The 24,627-nt window shown below is 42.0% G+C and overlaps 1 protein-coding gene across 4 annotated transcripts; it reads right to left on the reverse strand.

Moving 5' to 3' along the window:
- Positions 1-1,991: 1,991 nt before the first annotated feature.
- kiaa0753 (KIAA0753 ortholog) lies at positions 1,992-24,616 on the reverse strand. Of its 4 annotated transcripts, none has more exons than XM_030067187.1 (18): positions 24,103-24,616; positions 23,629-23,925; positions 23,209-23,473; positions 22,894-23,003; positions 22,733-22,795; positions 22,419-22,640; positions 21,634-21,820; positions 19,722-19,906; positions 18,729-18,862; positions 16,192-16,341; positions 15,443-15,532; positions 14,233-14,320; positions 13,833-13,904; positions 13,187-13,357; positions 12,901-12,982; positions 12,451-12,571; positions 5,111-5,344; positions 1,992-2,947 (listed from the first exon to the last, which is right to left on the reverse strand). In XM_030067187.1, the coding sequence occupies exons 1-18, from the start codon at positions 24,229-24,231 to the stop codon at positions 2,794-2,796; spliced, it is 2,754 nt and encodes a 917-aa protein (XP_029923047.1). In that variant the 5' UTR covers positions 24,232-24,616; the 3' UTR covers positions 1,992-2,793. The 4 variants fall into 4 exon arrangements, with proteins under 4 accessions (XP_029923047.1, XP_029923048.1, XP_029923049.1 ...); XM_030067188.1 differs by having other exon boundaries at positions 19,722-19,903; positions 23,209-23,476; XM_030067189.1 differs by having other exon boundaries at positions 13,833-13,901; positions 23,209-23,476.
- Between the last annotated feature and the right edge of the window lie 11 nt (positions 24,617-24,627).

Consider the following 24,627-nt stretch of genomic DNA (forward strand, 5'->3'; position numbering starts at 1 on the left):
AAGAAGGAGAGTGATGGAGTGCTGCGGCAGATGACCTGGCCTCCACAGTCACCTGACCTAAACCCAATCGAGATGGTTTGGGATGAGATGGAACGCAGAGTGAAGGCAAAGGGGCCAACAAGTGCTAAACACCTCTGGGAACTCCTTCAAGACTGTTGGAAAACTATTTCAGGCGACGACCTCATGAAGCTCATCGAGAGAATGCCAAGAGTGTGCAAAGCAGTAATCAGAGCAAAGGGTGGCTATTTTGAAGAATATAAAATATAAAACATGCTTTGAGTTACTTCACACTTTTTTGTTTACTACATAATTCCATGTGTTCATTCATAGTTTTGATGCCTTCAGTGAGAATCTACAATGTAAATAGTCATGAAAATAAAGAAAAAACATTAAATGAGAGGGTGTGTCTAAGCTTTTGACTGTTAGTGTACTTAAAAACAAAACTGATTGCATCATCTGCAAATATAAAGGCAGCAAAGCGGAGAACTGATCATACAGTCTGAGTCTATTATGAATATGTGAATGGATGTGTTGGCAGCTACAAACTGGCTAGTAATGACACTATTTTGAACTGAGGGCTTGTTTATAGATTCTTGCAGAGGATTTGAGACGCATCTGAGAAACTGAGGAGGATTCTCAACAAGCACCGCATCTTTGTGTTTTTCAAACCCCGCAAGACAGAAACTGCTCCAGCTGGAAGACGGCACACCAAAACACAAGAGGAGCAATCTATTGTATTCAGTCTAATGCAGTGAGGAAGGGACCGACCTATATATCAGCGAAACTACACACCCATTTAACAAACGCATGGCTCACTCGGACAGGGAGGACAGATGAGTGAAGGAAGCTATCAAAGTCAAGACAGAGAACTCATCTCTCAACAGAGGAGGAGGTCTCAGACACCCTTCATCTCCAGCCCACAATGCTGTGTTGTAATCCCTTGCTGTGAAAGTGAACCATTCACCCTGACCCCATGTGACCCTAACGTCCATCACAACACAGAAGAGCGCTAATGAGGTAGCAGCATCAATGAACTGGATAATGATCCCACACAGGTTGAATACCTGCGACTTCCCATTGGTCTGTCAGATCTGAAGAAGCCTCTTGGATGAGAGGTGAAACATCCTCAAGAATCTACAAACAAGTCCACTTCCCCTCAATTCGACACTTCTTGAATAACCGTGTCCTAGATGACTGAGAGCCTTCACTGACTCCTATTCTGAACCCTAACAATGACAAATAATTAGACATTAGCTCCAGGATACAAGCTGAAAAATCTTTTTCATGTGTCGCAGTTTTTTACATTTCAAAGTGTCAGGGCTGTCTCAGTTCTGTACTACAGTATGTGGAGTGCGACATTCCCTTTGCTTGAAACCTTCCAATGTGAATTTGTCCTGCATCCAAAGGAGAAATCTGCAACGTGCTCGAGCCTGTGAGAGCCTGCACGTATTCAGACGCCCACACAGACAACAGCCCGGGAGAAAATAGGGGCAGCTGATTCAAAGTGAGCTAATTCATTCAGTCACTGTATGTCCCTTGTCAAGGGATGGTCCCCACAGGCCAGTGTAACATCTGGATGTGTCCCCTCTACTCCGTCAGCCCGGCTTTCATGTTGCTCTCAAGGGCTTGAGACAGTTGCTTGGTCTGCCAAACCTCCCACCCTCTCCCCCCTTTGTTTCACATTCAGGATTGACAAACATTTCACCATCATTATGTCAAATTCATTTGGTCTCTTCCAAAAGTATTTTAGCTAATGTGCGCATACTGTAGGGCTCTACAAGAAAGAGACAAAATAGATAAATTAATATACATCTAATAAAATAGAAGTCAGGGGATACCCCAAAAAAACCTTACGAAAGTGGTGCTGAACAAAAGAATACTTACATAAAGACAGTGAGAGTCCACATGTAGTACATTGCTTTTCCCGTGTTCTTTTTTTTTTGTCTCGCTGGCCATAATTTACTAAAACAAAACAATGTCAGGGGAAATAATGCAGTTTGCTGTGTTTAGACCATTTATTTCATCATTAAAACCTAAGCGGAAACCACATTACAAGCGACAAAACAAACACCCGCACCAATAAAGGCACAGCGCCCTTGGCTTCATATTGTTAGGTATGCTATGCAATTAATTTGGTACCATATTCAAACATGAAAGTAGAAAGTGTGAGTAATCCTCAGGGAGATTTATACCAAGTGCAAAGGGAGGGGGGGTAATCTTATAATCCTCTGTAATGTCGTAATGCTCTCTCAAAGCTTATCTAAACTAAACTAACTTTCCCACTGGAAGTCAATCACAGATACAGATGGGCCACAAGAGAGAAATCTGCCAAATGGGAGTGGGATGCTCCTTGTGCAACACGACAGTCATGTGCCCCACGGATTCATTTCAAAAGTCCAGAACTCAGATATAAATAGTTCTGCACCATCACATGAAAGCAGGAACCAACAAACATTATTTCCAAACTAACTCCTGTACAATAACAAAATAAATATATACATATATGGAGTGTTTCATTCCAAAATGACACATTTTTCATTTGAATTTACAAAACCATTGATAGCAAAATAGCTGCGTAAAATGTGATATTCAAAAGGCAGCAGGTAACTTACATCCTTGGTTGACAAAATAACACTTTTGTAGGCTGGAACTTGTATATTTAATATTCTTTCTATCGAGATACTGAGTAATGAACTTTATCAGACAGATTTCCTCCCAAAGTGTTTTGAAAGAGTTCTCCAAATATTAAAACGGCCACATGATGACTAAGCTGACTGGTAGGCCTGTGATTCATTATTGGCTGACCAATGTTGGAACTGAAGCAGGGGGAGATTGGACAGGCTGAAGGAACTCGGAGGTGAAGACGGCCTCCGCATATTCCTCCACGACGTCCTGGAACTCCGCCGCCACTTCCGCCAGAGCCTCTGAGAGCAGCTCGTCTGCCAGACTGAGCGGACAGGGAGGAAGAAGAACATTGGACGGCGTTAATGGAGATATTTTCCTCAAAACCACAAAACCATGCTGAAAAAACTGCTCCTGATATGCGTCTCCTCTGGAAGTCGGATAAACATAATACAACCCTCCCTCCATCCCTCTCTCTCTCTCCCTCTAGGAAGTCAGGGTCTAGCATCTGACAAAAACATTTTGCATCACAACAGATGATAACAATGTGATAGTGTGACACGGGGAGACATGCGGCAGCATTAATGTGACAGCTTTTGTTCAGTACTCCATAAAGCTAAATCAGATGTCATCTTTTATTGAATTTAGATGGCTTTATTATCTTCCTGTGAAATTTGTTTGAAATACTTTTTTTAAGACCAGATGCCTTTATGGGAGTTTAGGGTATCTGATTTTGGATGAGATACCTGTTACACTTTTAAATACTGCATGAGTCCACTCCTGTGGGTTTCATAGAAAATATATCAGCATATATACCATCCCTATTGCTTTACTATAAGCAACATTACAGAAGATGCAATTTCTCTAAGATTGTGCCAAACAATTTCTCCCCCGACTTTCATAGTAAAATTGGACATGAAAACCTCACTGAAATTGCACCCTGCCTTGAGAGCTGCGAAATGAAGGAAAATAACTCAAAACACTGGTAAGCTGGCTGCTCTGCCAAGCCAAATCTGTGGCTTGACTGAGCATCCCAAGTGTTGTGATCATCATTTGGTCAACACAGATACACAGGCTGAAGCAGGGTAAAGGTGTGGTACACTCACTCACTGAAATCCAGAACAAACATCAAATCTTTAAGTTGTTTGTGCAACTAAAAAAAAAAAAAAAAAAAAAAAAAAAAAAAAAGCCAATGATTGTGTTTTGCTGGACTAACAGTGCAGCTGAGGACCCGATACAAGCACAATGTATACTAAGTGGAGCATTTTATGTATACATCTTGTTAGTATTAATATTAACAGCCTTGATAGTTGTACTGCATGATTATGTTTTCTGCATCATCAGCACTCTGAAGACACTGAAAAGCCAGCATAAATCAACAGCTTGCAGTTAATATGCACCAGTGATTCCTCAGCATTGGGTTGATGTTGACTTGCTGTATTCGAAGTAAAAGTGCCAGACAAGTTGCCAGACGGCTCCAGTGGTGATAGTGCTGCTTACTACTTCTCATCACACAGACCGTTTTCTGCACTGACTCAGAACAGTGGGGGATGCCTATGTATGTACGCATGTGTGTGTGTATGTGTGTGTCCATGTGTTCTTTACCCAAAACTACTGAGATAATTGGGTGGCTTCTCCTAAAACAACCTTCCCTTCCAAATTCAGGAATCCCAAAACTACAGTTCTACCTCTTGAAAACTTTAGTGATGCACAGACGTGGGACTGAAGTGACACAAACAGTCAGATCGCACGGGTGCGACTGAGCCAACAGTTTCTAACACTCAATTTAAGGAAAAAAAAAGAAATTTGAGCAATTCACACTCCCACATGCTTTTGTGATAACGAGAGAGAAGCATCTCAAAAAGACAGACAAATCTAGCTTTTTGAAGAAGCTAGAAAAACAGGCTATTCACTTATTTTTGTCTTGTCTTTGAATGCCTGACAGTGTGACCAGTTTAATCTATCAAACGCATGCACTCGGTACATTCGCAGAGATGAGAGGGAATCCTCTGCATTGCACCAACTTAAGAATTCTGTTAAGTATGCAAATTTGTGGGCGGGAAAGAAGAACAACAGTGAACAGCAGAGACAGGCATTCTATGCAAACCATAAGATCTGCATGATTCTCTCTGAGCGGGTACTTCTGTATGCACATTGTGTCTGTCAAAGTGCTGTGTAGCCCTGGGCCAAGTGAATAATGCAAACTCCTACTCCAAGTCTCATCCAGAATCAGATAGCAGATATGACAAATCTCTCTCAAGGTGGCTCTGGGCAAAGAAATCAAGCTTTACGTAATTTTGAAAATGTGGAGTGCAAATTTATATGTAAAAAAAAAAAAAAAAAAAGCTCAAACACAAACAAACTCAGAGATATATAACAACTGTTAAAGAAAAAACAAAATCAGACTTTTTACTAGTGCTGATATCAAACAGAATAAATATCGTGCCTTAAGAAATCTCCACTGGCCTCACAGTCACAGTCTTTTTACCTGTCTGCGATGGCCCAGGGGTTGAAGTTGCCGACAGCTTCATGAGCCACAAGGCGGAGGTAGGCTTCGTAGTCTTTCCTATAGTGCTGGATGCTCCTCAGCATGCTGCCTGGCACGGAAATCGGGGTCCCCCTGCTCCTCTCCACTGGACCTGGGAATAAGGTGCCGTCTCTGGGCAGCTGACCATCTTGGGATGCCTCTTCTGTCAGACTGTTCTCAGACAGAATGCTGATTCTGCAGAAACAGAACGGAGGAGGCTCATATTTGGGAATTTTCACAGCAACTTTTCACGACTTTGTCCCACCCAATACACACTGTTTCAAGGGGCTAACGGGCTGTGAGGTAGCAGCGAACTTATTTATTGAGGATGTGGCCAGAGTGGAGTGCAGCATTGTGGCCCTGTTAAATGAACACACTCACTCTGCCCAATATAGGATCAGAGTGATGAATTCAGGAGGGGTGTGACTTTACACGCTCGCTCACTCACTTGACCCTTCCACAGAGTGAGTGGGGGCTCAGCTGGGCACTTCCATAGTCTGGGTTTATAATCCTCTCTGCGTGGACAAATAGGCCTGGCTCTTGCAACAGCACTCTTGTTGCTATATTTAGTGTTGCAGCAGCTCCCAAAGCAAAGTGCCTCTTTATTGTGTGCCCCAGCCTCAGCTGAACTTGTGTCTGTTGTCACTGTCAAGCTGCACAACAAGGGAGAGCCATAGATATAGAAGTGTTTGTGTAGTCAATACCACTGCCAATTCAAAACAGCTTGATTTACTGTCTGATGGGCATTTCAGGCGAGGGGCAATAGCAACACCGACTCCGCTCCACCAACACTCCCCCCTCACGTACACACAGCAAATTCCCTTCCTCTCTATAAAGTGGGGAAATCAAAAGACCCCTGAGGTTTCTGTGCCAATTTTCAATTGTGGGCATGAACCAGCCTGCAGTCCTTGTCAAGGAACACCTTTCAGAAATTCATGTGGCAAGATATTCTCTCGAAGAGCAGATTAATCTTGTATATTTATCTGTGAGTTATTTTTGGAGTTTGAGCAAGGGCAAGGTGATGTGAATGATAATAAGTCCCCAGACCGAAGTGACGTATTAGTGGCAGTCTCTCTCTCTCTCTTGTCTCATCAAGCTCACTGTGGGTGCTGAAAGACAATGAGGACACCCTCAACAACAGCCGCATATGACATTAGTGGTGTTATTTTTAATATATTACTGAAACTGCGTATTCACTGTTGGAGTGTGTGTATGTTGCTGTGTGTGGGTGATGACTGACAGGGGAGCAAAACTCAGACAGTAGGCCTGTAAATCTCCCATGCACCCCAATGAGCCACTGAATCAGTCAAAAACGATCCCTTCCCCATCAGTCACACCCACTGACAAATTGGCAAGCAGAAGGAAAACACAAACCAAAACAGATAAGCACAGTAAGCTATATATCCCCATGGCGAGGTGCGTGAAATTACTTCAGATGACTTTCAGGTTTATTTTCTCACTTGTCTCAAAAAGCTCCAGCAGCGTACTGCCCGGGAAACAGAGGACCTGGCAAACCATAGCACCATATGTGATATATCAAATGGGATGCGAGCTGCACTGAAGCTGAGTCAGAGAAAGCCAAATGTGGCTCAGAGGTGGTAGGGGGTGATTCAAGCTACAGAGGCACAGAAACCCCAGTGAGCTTTGGAGAGCAGGGGAAAGATCAATGTAATAGGAAACAGGTGGAAGCAAAACAGTGTGGTGGGAAGGGTATGGGCCGTTGCAATATTGCCTCTTCCTCACTGATGGACTACATGGCAGTCTTTGATATTTCACAGAAAATCTTAAGGACTTGAATTAGTGAGGTGGCAATCAACTGCTTGGGAAAGTAAGGTCCGGACTGGATGTGAGGGTGATCGCAGTTGCAGCTCTAGCAGGAAGCCTTCTGCTGTGCAATGTGAGCTGCAGCTTCCTCGAAAAACTTGGCCTGAGAAAACAAGTGGAGATGTGAACAAGGGAGGAAGCACACATGCTGAAGAGGGGGAGAAAATAATACACTAAAAGCCCAGGATATTGCTGAATGGCTGAGAGGGGCTTTCATCTTCTCATTAATTTGTTTGACCTGCTGATGGAGCAGCAGTGGGTCAGTGAGCATTAGCCAAGGGGGGACAATCAGGGCTCTCTGTCTGAGTTCCTCACCATGGATACTTAAATCCACAGATTTTTTTTTTTTTTTTGCAGACAAAACATCTCACCTCTGTTGTCTCCATGGCTGTCAGACTGCACATGCACATGCACACCGAGTAAACAAAGAGTCCAGGTAAAGAGAGATATAGATTATATAGAGATCTTAGAGTCTACTTTGAAATAAAGTCAAAGAGGACATAGCGATTAGACACATAAAGGGCGATGAAAAAAAACAGCATTACACTGTAGGCATACTGTAACCGAACAAATAAGTGTCCATTCAACTGTAAATGTGTTGCAAAACTGATAACTGTGAAATATAAATAAATATGCCTTAAGGTTAACACGTGCAACGTATGCTGTTATCATACATCCTGTTGTTTATTACACATTTTTACACAGTTCAGTAAAAGCTCAAGATTAAATGAAAATAGCCTTAGCAGAGACAAAAAGAAAAGGCCATGCACCTGCAAGTAATAAAAAAAAAAAAAGCTAAAAGAGAAAGCAAACACCTTAACTCATTTTTAAACAAGCCGGCTGAATAATTCCTTTGAAAATTGCAGTCTACCAGCACTGTGTCTTCCCCTCTCCCTTCCCATCCCTCTATAATGGCCTTCTAAATCAAACAACTGAGAAAGCAATAACCAATAACAGTCCGCCACTGTGCTTCTCAATCAGCAAACAAAACCATCAAAGAAGCCTCAAGTTATAAGCCCACCGAGAGAGGGCTGCTTCTATTCGATGGCAGTGTTAGATACTTTTTTCCCAGTGTGCATGCATGTGTGTTTGTGTGTGTGCAACCTAAGATGACATGCATGACTCTGCTGTCTGCTGTAAAGAGTCGATGCCTGCTGTGTGTTTCTCCATGCTGAGCAGTTGTAAATACAGGTAATCAGGGCTGAGACAACACACATAATGAGCTCTCCACACTCATCAGCGGCCAGGCTGACGTTATTCCTTCACAAACCCACAGCCATAATCATTGTTTTGCTACATTCAACACTAAAGAAGTGGATTCCACCCAAAAACAAACACCAGCTCTGTCTATAGGCTGTCGCATACTGGATCGCCCTATGATCACTGTGGGAACAAAATTTGATCAAGATAACAGTATTAACAGTATTAATAATTCCCCGTCTCTTTCCTCCACCAGTTATACATTATGCAAATCCCTGGTAACATTTCTACTTTATCACCGTTGTTGAACATGAGCAGTTACCGAGGATAGCCATTAACTAACTCCATAACTACTGGTGTCTGCACTCTGCGAAAGCCCTGTGAATATTTATTCATCTGAACTGATGAGAGGTACGCGGGGATCTACACAGATTGTGCCGATGATGAATGCAATAATGACTAACTGGGGTGGAACAATTTAGCCAAGTGACACACAGTTTTTCCTCGTCTGCAGCACTATGTCCACTGATTAAGTAAAATATTTTGATTGGTTACACTGCGGCATCAAAGTGGTGTACCGTCATTAATTAAATCTAGATGGCTGTCCATGACAGGATTTGTTCATTTTGAGCACAGGAGCTGAGGCGGTGTCAGCTTTGGCTGTACAGCATTTCAGTTCATTTCCTCTATATTAGGCTGAAGATGGAAACCGATATAGAAAGTGTCATCCCACAATTATCTGAAGGACTACTCTTTAGAGTGAATGTTATCACCCGTTGTATGGTGTTTTCTGAATGAGGCGATACACCATCTCTGACAAGGACTGCAAACTGCCTATATGAGGGCTGACTGCAGACAAAACATAATATGCAGCGTATTGACACTGCAGTATTGGAAATAGAAAAACAATAGATTGTGCACTGACTACATGCTCATTTATGCTTGCAACAAGTTGTAAGGGTGGAGATAAAATGCTGCTGTGTGGGGGGAAATCTCCTGGGTGATCCTCTGATCCACTGGGAGCCACTGACAACATCAAGTGTACCCTTTATTGACTTCTTTTTATCAGTCATCCCTGTTGAAACAAGTGCTGACAAACCATGCTTGTGCTCCATGCATACAAAGACACAAACACAGAAAAATAATTAGGTGGAAAACATCCCTCAGCCCCTGGGCAGTGAAGACATATTTTCCACATTAAGTATCTGACTGATTTATTCTCTTAAGGGGGTAGAGAATAGCCTCTGAACACACTGAGGCTTTATTCAGAGTGCGGATGTGAGGTGCCTAATGTCGACAGCATATTGGAATCAACAGTAGTTCTATTTCAAATGAGAGTGGGGAGAATTTCCGTATGGCAAACAATCTCAAGACACATGAAATATGCAGGCGCTTTTCAACCACGCTTAACACTCGTCTCCGCCGTCACATCGAGTGGGACATTTCAACAATTTCTTCGCTATCTATTGTCTCATTATTGAACATGAACTTGTGAAGTATCATGCATATTAATGCGAGAGAGAATTCTGTGATGTGCTTGGCAAGAGGCGTGAGTTACTGGACACAACGTAGCTCCTTTATTTTAGGTTGCAGGGTTTCACCATCCTCACTCAATCAATAATCCAAGACAAAACACGAAACCCACGCTCGCTGCAGTAACAACCGCCGAGAAAACCATCTTTCCAAACAAAAAGTCTCTGAACTCATTAAAAACACAACAGTAATATCCAACACACATAACGAAACCTTAAAAATACTCTTCCATTTTGCTCCTCTGGGTTAGCATCCCAGTACGCGCCTGGGCCAGAACCATCCGTACACCGAGAAAAAAAACAAAAAACAAAATAAATAAATAAACGTATCAATTCGTAGTAACAGTATGTAACAACCTCGGATGTTCTCTCTAACTATCTTCTCTAACAGTCAGTGCACCCTTGACTGCAAGACTCATCAAGTGTCTGTCAAGTCCATCTTACAAAATAACACACATGCTGTTTCTTTTGTTCCTGCAATGCAAAAAATACCTATTTTTTTGCTTTTCTGTATGTCTGTTTTGCAATTAAACACAGCCACAACATAGCTAAACTCGGTCACTTTTTTAAAATAATGGGGCTAAGAAAAAAAAAAAAAAAAAAACATGACATAGCTGGCTGCTCACCACGGTGTACAATCTGCAATCTGACCTTGCAAGTTGGTAGACTGAGGATAAAAGACAGACAGACTTTTGGCTTGGGTTGACTGGCACATTCTCATTTTCTGAGTCATATGATTCAGAAAAAAAAAAAAGCCAGGCAGGAGCTCAAATGATGCAGCTCCAATTAAGAAGAAACAAGGCTGGATACCGCTAGTAAAGAAAGAACTCTTCAAACAGAGTAAGCAGTAAATAGTTGACTTCAAACTGCCTGCGTTGTGTTTGTCAACAAAAACAGAGCCATTAGCTGATGGATGTGTAGGCACAAAGGATCTCGGGGCAAAGTTTGAGGGAGTTGGACCTGGGGCACTGTATGACAGACTGGCTTTAATTTGCTAATGGCACTACTTGAATTTGTTAGAGGCTATATCATGCTGGCTTCTCTCTGTCAACAACTTACAGTCCCCTCCACCATCGGTCTTTGGCTGCCTCTTCTTCCTTTTCGCTTTCTTCCTCCTTCCATTTTTCTCATTAATCTAAGCAGTATGGCAGCTGCAGCCAAAGCCCTGGGCAGGAGAGACTCTCCACGGAGTGTGCTGCCAGAGTCAGGAATAGACTCTGCCCTGGGTAGGGAAGCCACCAAGCGGATTTTGCGTTTATGTGCGTGTGTGTGTGCGCATGTGCGTGCATGTGTGTCTCCCAGTGGGAGAGTGATTATGGGACATGAGCAGATCACAGAAAAAAAAAAAGAAAAAACACAAAACAAAGACAACTCTCCACTCTGATAGGCATTAATCACTTTACTTTTCTTGTAGTCTGGATGCCAAATTGAAAGTAACTAAAAGGACTGTTAAAAAACACAGTTTCTATGATTAAGAATCAAGAGATTAAGTGTAGAAATTCAGCCATCCTCAAAGCTTTGAGTACCTGACCGGTTTCGGTGAGTGACTGGGAATAGGACTGTCTCTTTTCACCATAAGCGCTACACTGACCGAAACGTTAAAACATACAAAAACTGTTTAGGGATCGGGAGGGGGGATATCAGTTAAGAGGAAAACACAACTTTAAGATTAACAAAATCCGTACAAACAAGAAAAGATTTTGCATTTCATTCTGTGGGGTGAGATTGGGGAACAGTCTGGGTGAGGGGATCAAACGGTGTCCAAAGAGGATGTTTTCACGGGATACAAGGATGGCGTGGGGGTGTGACAGTCACTAGGTGTGCACAGGATACTGTACTGTTAATTATTCTTTATTTATTGTTTACTATACTTATTTCTGTTTATTATTAGTTGATTCTTTTCTTTTATGTTGTGTGTAGTTATTGTTAAGTCCCTTTGTCTTTGTCCTTTTAAATACACGTTAATGGATTAACTGGTGTATATTAATTATTTTCATAGTTATTATTATAATTATCATATTTTTTTATTCTGTTGTTGTTGTTGGTGTTGGTGTTGGTGTTGGTGGTGGTGGTAATAGTACAATTTGCAGTATTAGTATTGTTATTATTATTAGTATTATCATCATGATTGCTATTGATAGTAGCAGGATGAGCAGGATAAGCTAATCAATTATTTGTGCAGGGAGAAGGGGTGGGATTATATAAGTTTCGACCTCTTCCCACTCCTTTTTGAACAAACTTTTCATTGTCTGTTGTTATTCATGCTGTTTTGTTTTGTTGTTGTTCAAAATAAACTTTTCAAATCAAAAATCAAAAAATCAACGCTGATTGTATTGATATGTATTTTTCCTTGTAACATATTGCAACAAAAGTGAGACTTAAAACCTTCCACATTATTAAAATCCACCTTTTGGATATTGATGTTTTTTAAAAAGAAGGCTAAATATACTGAGCCAGTGTATCTTTAATTTTCAGAATTTGCCGGACAGCACTTGCCAGTATTGTTTAGGCCATGGCAACCGGTGATGCATGTTGAGATCTGGAGCCTCAGCTTAATCAATTTGGAGGCAAGTTAAATGGCGCCACATACTGCTGCTGCACACAATATGATCACTTAGCACCTGGACAACACTCCAGTATTTGGTGAGTGTCTCTTTAAGATGAAGTAAAACAGCATGGTAGGCCACAATGAGAAATGAAAGTGACTTCAGTGAGGAAAAAGCAAGAAAGGACATGGTGACCCACCCAGTCTCTACAGGTTTCTCTAGGACAATTTCAGCCGCTGAGCTGTGCCTCGGCGCTGGCCTTGTGAGCCTAATTGGCTGAGGAGAGGCTGGCCTGGAGCCCGGAGCATGGCACTGGGATCCTGGGAAGAACACAGACAGGAGAAAGATGGGTGGGAGGTGAGGTGGGGTGTGTGTGTGTGTGTGTGTGTGTGTGTGTGTGTATGAAGGGGTGGTGGGTTGGGGGCAGAGTGACAAAAAAAAAGAAGAGGAGCACTGAGTCATGAAGAATTCAGTTCCTCTAGTCAACTGTCATTCTATCTCCACCTTCAGGACGACAGGAGGAACATCAGGTCAAAATCAAATGTCTGGCATACACACAGAGGACTGTGGCTGCTTGTGCTGTTATGGAAAATTTCCACAGGCATTTTCATTTCTACATGGAAGGAGATCATATGATTCTCGTTCTCACCGGTTGTCTCTACTCTGTCCCAGTAAAGAGGGTCTGAATAGGCAATAGTGGCAAACCGCCTCCTCACTTCATCCTGATCGCGCTGCAGAGAGGACACACATTCATCAGCATGTTATCCAGTGAGACATAACATCAGCCAGACAGAACTTAACCATCCGTGTGGGATGTTGTATTCGCTGCATCACTCCCAGCACTGCCAGACCAATACTGTCATAAAAACAAAATTGACCATGGGTGACCTTTTGGGTTCGACTGCAACCTTTCAGTGATAGGCCTCAGCAGATACCTGCATCTCCTCCATGCGCAGCAGCATACTCTCCAGGGTGGGGGCCTGGAGCCCACGCTGGGCCAGGCTCTCCAGCTGTCTGTCTGTCTTGGCTGCCCACGCCTCGCATGTGGCGTCATCCAACAGATCTTCCAGAAGGGCCTCGCTTAGCTGCTCCGCACTCTCTGCTGCCTGCCGAGGACAAGAGAGAGGAGAAAAAATATGCAAACATAATACTGAAAATTCAGGTTCGAGAGAATCTTTATTATCCATGAGGGGGGGTTTGTTTTGAAGATAGCAGCCAACAGTCAACAAAAAAACAATGATATTGACAAAATTTACATAGACTTATTCATACAACCAATGATTAAAGGCACAAAAAATTTCTGAACCTGTTAATCAGACATGAAGGGAGTTCACATCTCTGGGTAGATGGGAGCAATTGCAACTCACCAAACAGAGGGTGACTAGGATCAGAGAGGATGTCGGAGTAGCCCTGACCATAAACAAGCTAGAGAGTTTGGTGCAATCTGTGTCAACAATCTTGCTGCATAACTTAAAGATATTCCTCAACTTGTTTTTATTCTTCAGGTGAAGGTCATAATACCAGCAGATCATAGAAAAGGTTAAAATCAATCCGAGGTTAGAATAGATTTGGGAGGCTCACCCTCTCAGCAGCCTGCTCAGATAACCTGTTCCTCAGTGAGGAGCTGTTCCTGTTCCTGGACTCGCTAATCTGCTGAGGTAAACAGACAGAAAAAGCTCAGTCGACGGCACACATCCTTCACTCCCTCTTAACACATAAACAATGAACCCACTAGTCAGAAAATCACTATTTATTTCGCTGTGGCAAAAAAATGTGAGGGTAAATACCCGCTGTATAGATTTTTCAGTGACAAATAAGATGTATTGATTTTTCAACCCCTTCGTTTCTAGTGACATATAAAAGGAAGCAAAATCTGGTGCTACATAAGATGTGACACACACGCGCGCGTGTGTGTGCATGTAGACACACACAAACACAAACTGGTGCTGTGAAAAAGGCAGAGGTGAGCAATCCTACATACCTGCACCTCGTCCAGAAGGGGCTGAATTCTCTCTCTGGCCTTCTGCTCAGCTCTCTCGGCCCACTGACTCGGAGAGCCCAAATCAGACCTGTAACTCAAAAACAGAAGCAGAGCACAGGCTGTGACAAGTGAAGCTCTGCAGCTGACAGCTTTAATCTTCAGACACAGAATGAGACACTGTAATCTCACAGAGAGTGATGAGCCTGACCTTTAAAAATTTGTTTTGACCTGATGTTTGAGTCTCAATGATAGATGTTATATTGATACTTATTATCATGGTTAATCCAAGTTAGTCAGTTACATAGCCTAAAAAAGCTTTCATGAATGATAATCCATCCAACACATCTAAAATGTTTCTCTCAGGCCTGAGGTGTTCTCCAAACAGAACAATCCACACATATCTGTCTGGCTTGATGTTTGACTAAATTGCTAACTGCAAATTTTCTGCCACACACTGGCACCAACACTGTCACACTCCCACCACTGTGAATGGGGGCAGGCATGATGAACATTTTAGTAAATTAACTCTGGCTTGTTTCACTACAGAAGTCTACAAGCTAATTTCTCCAGGTCTGACACACTACTCATAGCTATTTTGGCTAAGATCTGTGCAGAGCTTAATAACTCCTAAGAAACTCTTAGTTGAACTTGACTTCACCAGCGCATACACCAATATGTTAAAAAAAAAAAAAAAAAAAAAGTGAGGGGTTGAGAAATCTATCTTGCAATATCTGTCACTTGCTAGAAGCTGTGGGATGTGTTAGTTTAGGTGGTTTTATCACATCACGGAGGAACTGTAGGTCTGTTGTCACTTCACAGTCAGTTACTTTGACTGTTGGCGTATCTGTTCTGTGTCACCTTTCTGTGGCTTGGTTTATCTTGTTACACTATCAATAGTAATTACTATTTCAGAAAGAAATTTATGTTCTATTATCACTACTACATATACATTTTGAATGACAACTTAACCTTTTATATGAAGTGCTGGATTGAAATTTCATTTTGTTTATTTACTGACAAACAGATGATGTTTAAAAAAATGTTTAAAAAAATAAAACAGATTGCAAAAACACTAATTCACCTTGTGCATTTGTACACCTTGATCAAGATCCTACATCTGATATATTATAATCATCTACTTCCATTTTGGTGTGTATGCAGTACAAAGAATAAACCACAAAGTCTGCCAAACCAATAGCAATGTTACTACCTTAATCTGTGGATACGTTCTTCCTCTTCTTTACTCAACTGGTTGAGCTCTTTCAGTCTCTGCATGGTCATCTTATCCAGCCAGGCTTGCCTGTACCACGTGATTAATCATCACCCAACACAAAATACAAGTTCAATTAGTATTTCATCAAAAAAATATCCTACAGTCCTAATCTCTAAAATCAGCTGCCAGCCTCTGAATAAATGGAAAGCACAATTGTAGTAATTAAGGTTTGATTAAACAGAGTAATACGTGGAACACTCAATCAACAGGGTCTTAATAAGCACTAAAACAGGCCAACTATTAATCACTTAAAAGGAAAAATGACCTCAATCTGGCAGGCACCTAGATTTAATTTATTGGAAGGAATTAACATTGAATTGGAACCACAGTGCTGCCTGTGGCTCACAGCAAGTGGGGTCTGACGCATGCATTTAAAATGTCTCAGTGACTACAGGAGAGCTGTATTTCTATATGGATCACTAGGGACAAAGTGGGTATATTCTCCTATATATTTCAATAGCTCTTTGGCTATATAGGTGGGTATACCGTAAACTGGTATGTCCACGTATACCCACCACTGCAGTGGACTTAATATTTATATTCTTATTCAAACCTCGTTTCTTTATCTGGAGAAATCACTCACACACACACACACACACACACACACACACACTCACTCACTCTGAAATGCCAGATTAGCAGATATCATTAAAATCAAGTTCAGTGCTATAGGAAAGGAGCTTGACCTTAGAGCTTCATTTTGGGCTTGTTTCTTCTTGTCTGAACTTAAGAGCTCAGCCTCCAGCCCCCTGGCCACCCGCTGCTTTGGAGGGCTTGATAAGGGCTTCGTAGGAGAGAAGAGACATCGAGGCTCTGGTCTCCTCCTTTGAGGGGATCTGTTGAGATTTATATTGCAGGGAGGAGAATGAGACTCAAAGACACAGGGAAAGGCAGACAGAGAGAGACCTAAATCTGGACACTCACTAGAGGACAATTAGGTCTCCCCAATATCCGTGAGGTGAAACTCTAATCCAAGACTTGGTCTGCACCAAAGGTCAGCCAACATTTTCTGGAAGTGTGAGGGGTTTACAGAATCAGTTTCACCCACCCTGCTCTGAGTCACCCCACTCATAAGTAACATGCCTGAAAAACATGCATGCACCTAAAAAAAATTTCAGTGTCTCATACCCATACCACCACCTCAAGAGTAATATTAGACTTGAAAATTCATTTATTCCATTGTCTTAAACTGCTTATGGTTCCTAAGGCCATGGGCTTGGAGTCTATCCCTGTATGCACTGGGCAGAGGGCAAAAAGACATCCAGGCCAGGTTGCCTACACTCACCCAAATTTATACCTGTATGCAATTTAGAATCTCCCATGCATCTGACTGTCTACTATATCTGACATATTTGGACAGTGTGTGGTAATCAAACACAGGTAAGCCCTCAGTATTCTTCCACTTTCTTTAGATCCATTTATTACAGATTTATAGACAAAAATCTGTAATAAACACTGTTTTTGGTAAGGTGCCTTTTTTATTTACTTATCCATTTATTTAGAGTGTATAAGGGTTAAAACATTATGAGAGCCATTTAAATGCTCAATTATGTGTCTGTTGTTGCAGCAAGTTTTGGGTTGATAACACTTCTTACACAGATTTGGCAAAAAAAAAAAAAAAAAAAAGATCACTCGAGAATTAACAGCAATCGTCAAACATCCTGCAGTGCTTTTACTTGGCATCAGAATCTTTTGATATTTGGAGATTTGGAAGAATTCCTTTTTTTAGTGATGGGATGACAAGCATTCTGTTTGGGAAATTGCTCATAAACTCAACCAATTTATGCAACTCCAAAACTGTTTTGGCCCTAGTATGCACAAATACCCCATTTTAGAATAGGCCAAAATAGCATATTTGTACTGCATGCAAAAACTGCATGGTTGTGCCCAAAACTGCACGTGATTAGCATAAGGTGGGCATGTAAAGGGGAGACCCATGCGTACCCATAGAACTGATTTTCATCCAGATATCTGGAGGTCAGAGGTCAAGGGACCCATTCAAAAATGGCCATGCCAGTTTTCCCTCACCAAAATTTAGCCTAACCTAGCATGACATCCTTGACATCAATCAATTCCTTAGATCGTCTACTTTCATATGATACCTGTATCTTCACTCACTCAAACTGAGCCTGCTACAGCCTCAGCTGGGCCCACCAGCAGGCCGTTGGAACATTAAGGGGTTAAATTAAAAAGTTATATTCATGAGATTTGGTGGCTCAATGGTTAGCACTGTCACCTTACAGTGAAAAGGTCCTAATTTCTAATCTTGGCCCTGTTCCTGTCTGCATAGATTTTTTTTCTCCATGTTCATGTAAGTTTCCCTTCACATTCCAAAGAAATGCAAATGAGGTGAATTGGAGACCCTAAAATTCACCATACATGTGAATGTGTGAGAGTGTTTGTCTACATGTTTGTCCTGTCACTGCCAACCAGTCAAGGTTGTTTACCTGCCCTCCACAATACAAGCTGACACGCTCCAATCCCCATGACCCTAATTAGGAACAACGTAACAAGGTATGGAAAATAAATGAATGAATGAACGGATGATGCTGAAATAACTCCAATTCCGCAATGAATAAAAGATCTTAGCATTGCTAACATTATCTTTTTTCTGACAAAGCCTACTCTCTGCCAGCTCTCACTGATAAATGCACAGCCCACTTAACTAGGTCTCTGCAGCTAAGCCTTCACCAAGACTCTTTTGTGCCTTTTCTTCATTTTGAGCACAGCATTAGTGTAGGTTGCTTTATGTGAATACATAACGATTCATGTTTTATGACCCGAGTTGCTGTGAGGTTAGAGGTCCTGATGATCTCAGGAATCATACAGTGTCCTTATCAAAGCAGACGAATCTGATATAGATACAAAAAATACTGGTAATCTGTTGCGTGTAGATTAAGATATTAAGGTTGCCTCATCTTTTCCTCTCTTGTTTCACTTTATTTTATTTTTTGTACTACTATTACTACTAATGCTATTATTTGTGTTAGTTCTCCTCTGTAAAATGAAACTGTAATTTATGTAGTGTAAATAAGATCATGTCTGGCAACATGTTCCTTTTTTATTTCTTGGTTGAATGTACTGAACTGAAACCTTTAGTAACACAGAGGTGAAAATAAAGGAATATGTTGTGTGTGATGCAGTTCATTTTCAGAATAAGGGATGAATTCAAAAGTCCTCTAGTATGTTATCAGCAGTGAAAAAAGGCTGAAAAAAGGCTCACCGTTGTGGAGGAGGAGGAGAGTGGGGAGATGTGGGTATCCAGGGCACGGACTGCTCTTTTTGAGGGATCTGGTTCACTCTGAGCCGAGAAGAGACTGTAGGCTGCTGGAAACCTGCATCTCGCATCTGATTGGGCTTTATATATATATGAAAAGATTTTAAAAATAATATTAAATGTCACATATAAATATTTCTCAAATGAGTGAATGCAACTTCCAGTCAAAGTGCTGGTATAAATCAAAGATTAATCCAGTGTATTATTAATGTCATTAGCTGTCAAAAGACCTTCGCTCAAGAGGCTGCTATATCCTACAGTTTGAGGGCATATATGCTGTTTGAATTGACTGGATTAAGATTAAAAATATTAAGGCATTTTAAAATAAGATTGCTAATCTGAACCTGTTGGGAATGGAGCTGATGATGGAGCTGAATGAACTGTCAGATATTGAGAGGCAGGTCTAAAGTTCAGTCAATGAAATGTAATTCATTAACTGTATCATAAACATAACTGTTGTACTGCTTTTATTTGCCTGTAAGGATACTAAAAATCAATAAATGCACATTATTATCAAAAATATTTTACATTGCGGCATTTTGGGTTATTCCTGCTTGCCCACCTGATTGGTTCAGTTAAAGGTTCACCTAAACAAAACCTCCATGTAATGTAGGTGAGCTACCACTAGACATGAGCAGAATTACACTCAAAAATATATTCATTCCTTTGATTCAGTGTCTTAACCTGCTTATGGTTCTTATTTGGGGCCATGGGCTTGAAGTTTATGCAAGTGTAATAGAAGCTGAGTGAATCATTCAGTTTCTATGGTCAAGGTGCACGGATCAGAAGGGCAAAATGACACCCTGGATAGGTTGTCAACATTCACACTCACACTTGTAGGTAATTTAGAGTCTCCAGAACCAAAAAATGTGACATACAATACAATACAATACAATATACTTCTAAAAGTACGGCCAGCACTGTAGTGATCATGCTAACCTTGCTCTTCTCAGAGTGCAGAGTCCCTTCTTTTCTGTGGGTGGTGTTAGGCTTACATCCTCCATGAGTCTCTCTCTGCTCCCTCTGCTGGATGAGACTCTCCAAGCCAACCCTGAGCACCTCTCTACGATCTGTGGCTTGGATGGAAGAGCTTCTGGGCTTCTGTGAAGCCATTTTCTTACCTGCTGACAAACATGCAACAACAACAAAGCCGTTGATCCGGTTTGATCTAAACTGATCAGAGGCTGTCTAAATGGAAATAAATGAATAGTTTTTGGAACTTAGATTGGTCGTCTCAGACAAAACATGACAACAGCGCCACTGCACTTTGAAACCCATTATTTCCAATGGCTTGTGCCATACCACAACAGTTTTTCACTGTGTCAAACAAAGCACAGGTGCTTGGTGATCTCACACCCTATATTTCCAACCAAGTAGGCACATCAGGCAAATCAGGTGTGTTTTAACAGTCGGCTAAGCACAGGACAGATGCATTATGCTGCTGGCAACAACAAAATGACTTGTCTTGCTACAAAGCTTTGAAAAGTCCTATTGGAAGAGTTTGGCTATTCCCCCGAAGACCAAATCAGATGTGCACTGAACGCACAGCGAGCGGAGCTCAAATTCCACTGTGTCTGAAAAGACCGTCAGGCTCCTCAGGGCTCACTGCACATCTGACAAGATATTTGGGGATGTCGTGGACAGAGCAACATAGTTGAAAGTTTTCAAACTTCTGGCGGAACTTTTCAAAACTTGTAGCAGTACAAGTTTGTGTTTCCAAGATAGGGCTTCCCTCCTGAGGTCTCAATATAAGTGTAACCTTGTGTTGTACAACTCAGGGAATTCTGACAGAGACAGGACTATCTTTTGCCCTATTTTGCCTTCTGTGCCTGGCTGGCTGCCTTGTTTCTACTGGCCAAGAAGGTATTTGTCACAATGCGCATTGTCCAAAGTTCAGCCGAGATGAACTTTGGGTGTGAGCTCACTGAGCGGTGCACTGCAATGCGACAACGGCACCACTGCGCTCAGAAACCCATTATTTCCAATGGCTAGCCACTGCAAATGGACTGAAAGGATCTTTAACCTCTGTTCGTGTCTGCCTTTACTAAAGAAATTGGTAAATCACATTGGAACCTATGAGGATAAAGCGTTTCTGTGCTAACTAAAGAAACTGCCAAAAGGACAATCGGCTAGCACTCATAACAAACAGCTGGATCCCTGCTGACTGCTAAATAAGTAGTAAAATGGCTTAGGTAATGGTATAAGGGCATTTGTTGCCGGGGAGATTTAAAGTGCAGCTGAAGCTCATTGTGGATGTTGGTTGTGACATCTCTCCCACAGGATATCTCTCAGCCCAATAGGAACCAGCAGGAGTTAACTGCTCATAAACCTAAGCTGCAGGGGACCTCAGTACAGAGTTATAAGCTTCAGTCCCTGCTTTTCTGTCACTGCTTCATGGCCTCTTATCAATTTTCAGCCCGGGTGCAGCAATTTACGCACAGTTGGAGGCTAAAACACAAATCACACAAAAGCCCTCGGGCGATTTCAGATACAAGGGAGACTGGCAGGTTTGTCCTTTACCCACAGGTATATGTATAACTCAAACTCAGTGGAAGTGCTATTTTCAGAATCTTTACCAGCAAGTGGGACATTGCCTTTAGCGAGATATTTCTGAAGGAATACATTACTCAAGTGCTACTAATGAATGTTCATTTCATTTTCATGAGGTCTCAAAATAGATTCTAATAGTTATTGCATGAGGACAGGAGAGAACGCAACTAGATCAACAAAATAAAGTTGGAAATTTAGAGTCTCCAAGTAAAAATGTTCTTGCACAGGTCTTCATGCAATAGTAAATTATTTAAACAAAGCAATTCATCTGGGAAAAAAGAGACACCTGCACACTACTCACCGCGGTTGCTCCTTTTAGGACCTGTGGCTTTTCGAGGTCCCCTGAGACCCGAGATGGCAGGACCCCTGAGTGCACTAGGAGGTGACATACGGCGATGAGGAGACTTGCTGTGAGGAGGACCGGAGCTGCATGCTTGGGCTTGCCTCTGCTGAGGTCTCTCCTGTTTACTGAGGACAGAATCCAGAGTCTAAGAAGAACCAAGCGACAAGAAATTAATATCCTGGCTTTGACACTTGACAGCCTCAACAGCTCCTCAGCAAAATAATTTGCATTGTCAAACATATTTTATTAAAAGGGACATTTTATGAGTTGAATTCATATGTTTATTACAAATAATAATAATTTCAGTTTATTATACAAAAAAAAACGTCTCAAAGCTGAGCAGTCACAGATGATGTTTCGTACCATGCTCTAAACTACTCACCCCTGTTTGCTTGTTTGTTTGTTTTTTGATTGATTGATTTATTTATTTATTAGTCTATGTGTGTTAGGGGGCATTATAAAAACAACCAGGCTGTTGTTTAGATTTTTCATAGTAGTTAGGAAAACCACACCTTGCTCTGTTTCTTTCATTTTTCATATATTAATAAAGGCAACAATACATACACTCAAAAGAAGATGTGCCAAAAAACAAATAAATTACAACAACCTAAAACACACCGTCAGAATAAATGCATAGGATACCTCTTATAGCAGAAAATTAAGTTGATAGCAGATATATAGGTGCATTTTGTTTTTTCCCCACTCTTCAATACAGAATTTTTTTCCCATTTCACATTACTTACCTCTAGTTTCTGCAGGATGTCTAGAGCAGTCTCAGGCACAGCTGAACCCTGGTCCACCTCAACCTTAGCTGAGCACAAAGACAGCTGGCGAATCAGCTGGCCCAGCTCTCTGTAATGAGGCGGCACCTTGCCCTCAGATGGATAGGACGGCTGATGGATGAAGTCCTGCATGGCCCTGACTGCCCCACGATGGGCAGCTGCGAGCCTGTCCATTGCCCTGGCCTGGAAGAGCAGCAAGTTAATTTTTTTGCCTTGGAGCAAAACAAAAACAAGCACTGACTTTTGCTTATCGGTGAAACTGGCTGAAGAAATACCTTTTTGGTGTCCTGATTTTTTTGGCATCGTAGCTTCTCTATATCTTCTTGTATTTCTCTCACCTATTCAACAATTGAAAAAAAAAGCCTATGCAGTTATAGTGTCACATAAGCAAACTAAAGCACGGTTTAGTTTAGGTTTAGGATTTAGATTTATATACCTGTTGTTGGAGACCATAGATCATGCGTGAGGAGCGGGCTTCCTGCTTCTGCCTGCGAATCTCCATCTTTTGCTGTTCTTCGGGATCCTCAGGCTCCTCCATTTTGTGCCCTGTTGTTCAAATGTCATCCTCTTGTAATTCATTGTGTGTATAAAACCACATAAACTGCATTTTATGGTGGTGCTGTCTGTGTGGATGTGGTATGTGATAACTTTGCAAAACATGCAGTATTTTGTTTACATTGTAAAACATTATCACACACAGGACATCTGCAGCATCACAGACTTAATCTAACAAGCTACTTTTGCATGTTACCTCTGTTGGCCAGTGTTTCTATTTTCTGGATGTAGACTTGGAGCTGATTTTGCAGTTTATGGATCTCCTGGCTTAACTGAGGCTGCTGGCCTCCAGCCGACTGCCTTGGTCCAGGGTCTCTGGTTGGAGGTGATTGGCCATTTTCATGGATGAGGGAAGCAGAGTGCCTCTGAGGAGTGTGAATCTGCAGGTTGGCTTCAGGCCTGGCTGCTGCCCGCTCTTGCAGACTGGAGGCTTTTGATTTTACCTCGGCTGTGGCTGCCAGCTGCTTTCGAAAGGAAAAAAAGACACACTTGGATCACTGATGGAATAAATAAGGATTGGACTTTGTTAGGTCAGGGATGAATGTGTCAATATGGCTGATGCAGCTTTATACTTGAAAAGTGAAAAAGGAAGTGAAACTACAAACTAGTGATTGACCTGCAGCAGGTCTGCACTGCTTGTATCAAGCTGGGGGTCTTCTTGTGGCAGTTTGAGGGGTGATTTCTTCAGTGACTCATGGCGTCTCCACCTCAGATCTCGCTTGGCCAGCTTAACCGCAGCACGCAGCCTCTCCTCAGAAAGAGCGGAGAAACTTATGGAGCTCCTGGAGCTGCTGTCCACATTCTCCTGCTCCTCTAACCTTGGAATTAGCTTCTCAATCACGATGGGGCCTGGTCGGCCTACACGGGTGGCACGATTGCAGACACTTGCAGGCATGGCTTCACTGAACAAAAGCTGTGTTTTTTGAGATGCCACTGTTATAATCAGTCCAGGAATGAGGTGTAAGCAGCTACTCTGATAGCAAATCTTGCTCTCTGAACTACGCACACTACTTTCTCATGAGATTAGTTCTGTCTATTTGAAATGGACAATGTAGCATCAGTAGGCTCTGTTACCTCTGTTCAGCGTTACCTTGGTTTGAGACAGGCCGGGGGTCACAGTCCCACGGTTGCTGAGGTGTGAGCCTAAAACGACCCGGTCTTTGCCCGGACTCTGCTGCTCCACAGTGGGACCCATCTGCTGTAACGGTGCCGCCATCATAGCAAACACAACAAACCAACCACCTTCCTCAGACTGACAAAAACAACAACAACTCACATGTTTACTGCTTTCGAGTTAGCGAGCCAATCGATGAAACTTCGCTGTTACTGATGTCAACATAGATTTTCGAGCTAGCTAGCCAATTAGCTGGCTAATGTTAAGCTAACGACGCTGGAGAGATTATCGCCAATTAAACACAAAACACTGGCCGCCGGACCATTTCGACTGTGTCGCCACTGTTTTTGGTTAATGCTGTTTATCCGCATTCCTTTGCAACACACACTTAGTGGTTTGGGGTAAATTAAAATGCAATTAATTGGAAAATGAAGTGGGTAGTTTTGTACCCAAGCTAGTCATTTATTTGAAACGCCGCCATGACAACAAAACACCGCCTAC

This window comes from Myripristis murdjan, chromosome 13 (genome assembly GCF_902150065.1).
Source record: "Myripristis murdjan chromosome 13, fMyrMur1.1, whole genome shotgun sequence".
Classification (NCBI taxonomy): Eukaryota; Metazoa; Chordata; class Actinopteri; order Holocentriformes; family Holocentridae; genus Myripristis; species Myripristis murdjan.

Coding starts and splice junctions, on each gene's coding strand:
- kiaa0753 (XM_030067186.1), bottom strand. CDS start 24,231: ATGATGGCGGCACCGTTACAGCAGATGGGTCCCACTGTGGAGCAGCAG. Junction 13,905..14,232: donor CCCTTCTGGACGAGGTGCAG/GTATGTAGGATT, acceptor TGTTTACCTCAG/CAGATTAGCGAGTCCAGGAA. Junction 12,983..13,186: donor TGCGCATGGAGGAGATGCAG/GTATCTGCTGAG, acceptor TCCTCTCTGCAG/CGCGATCAGGATGAAGTGAG.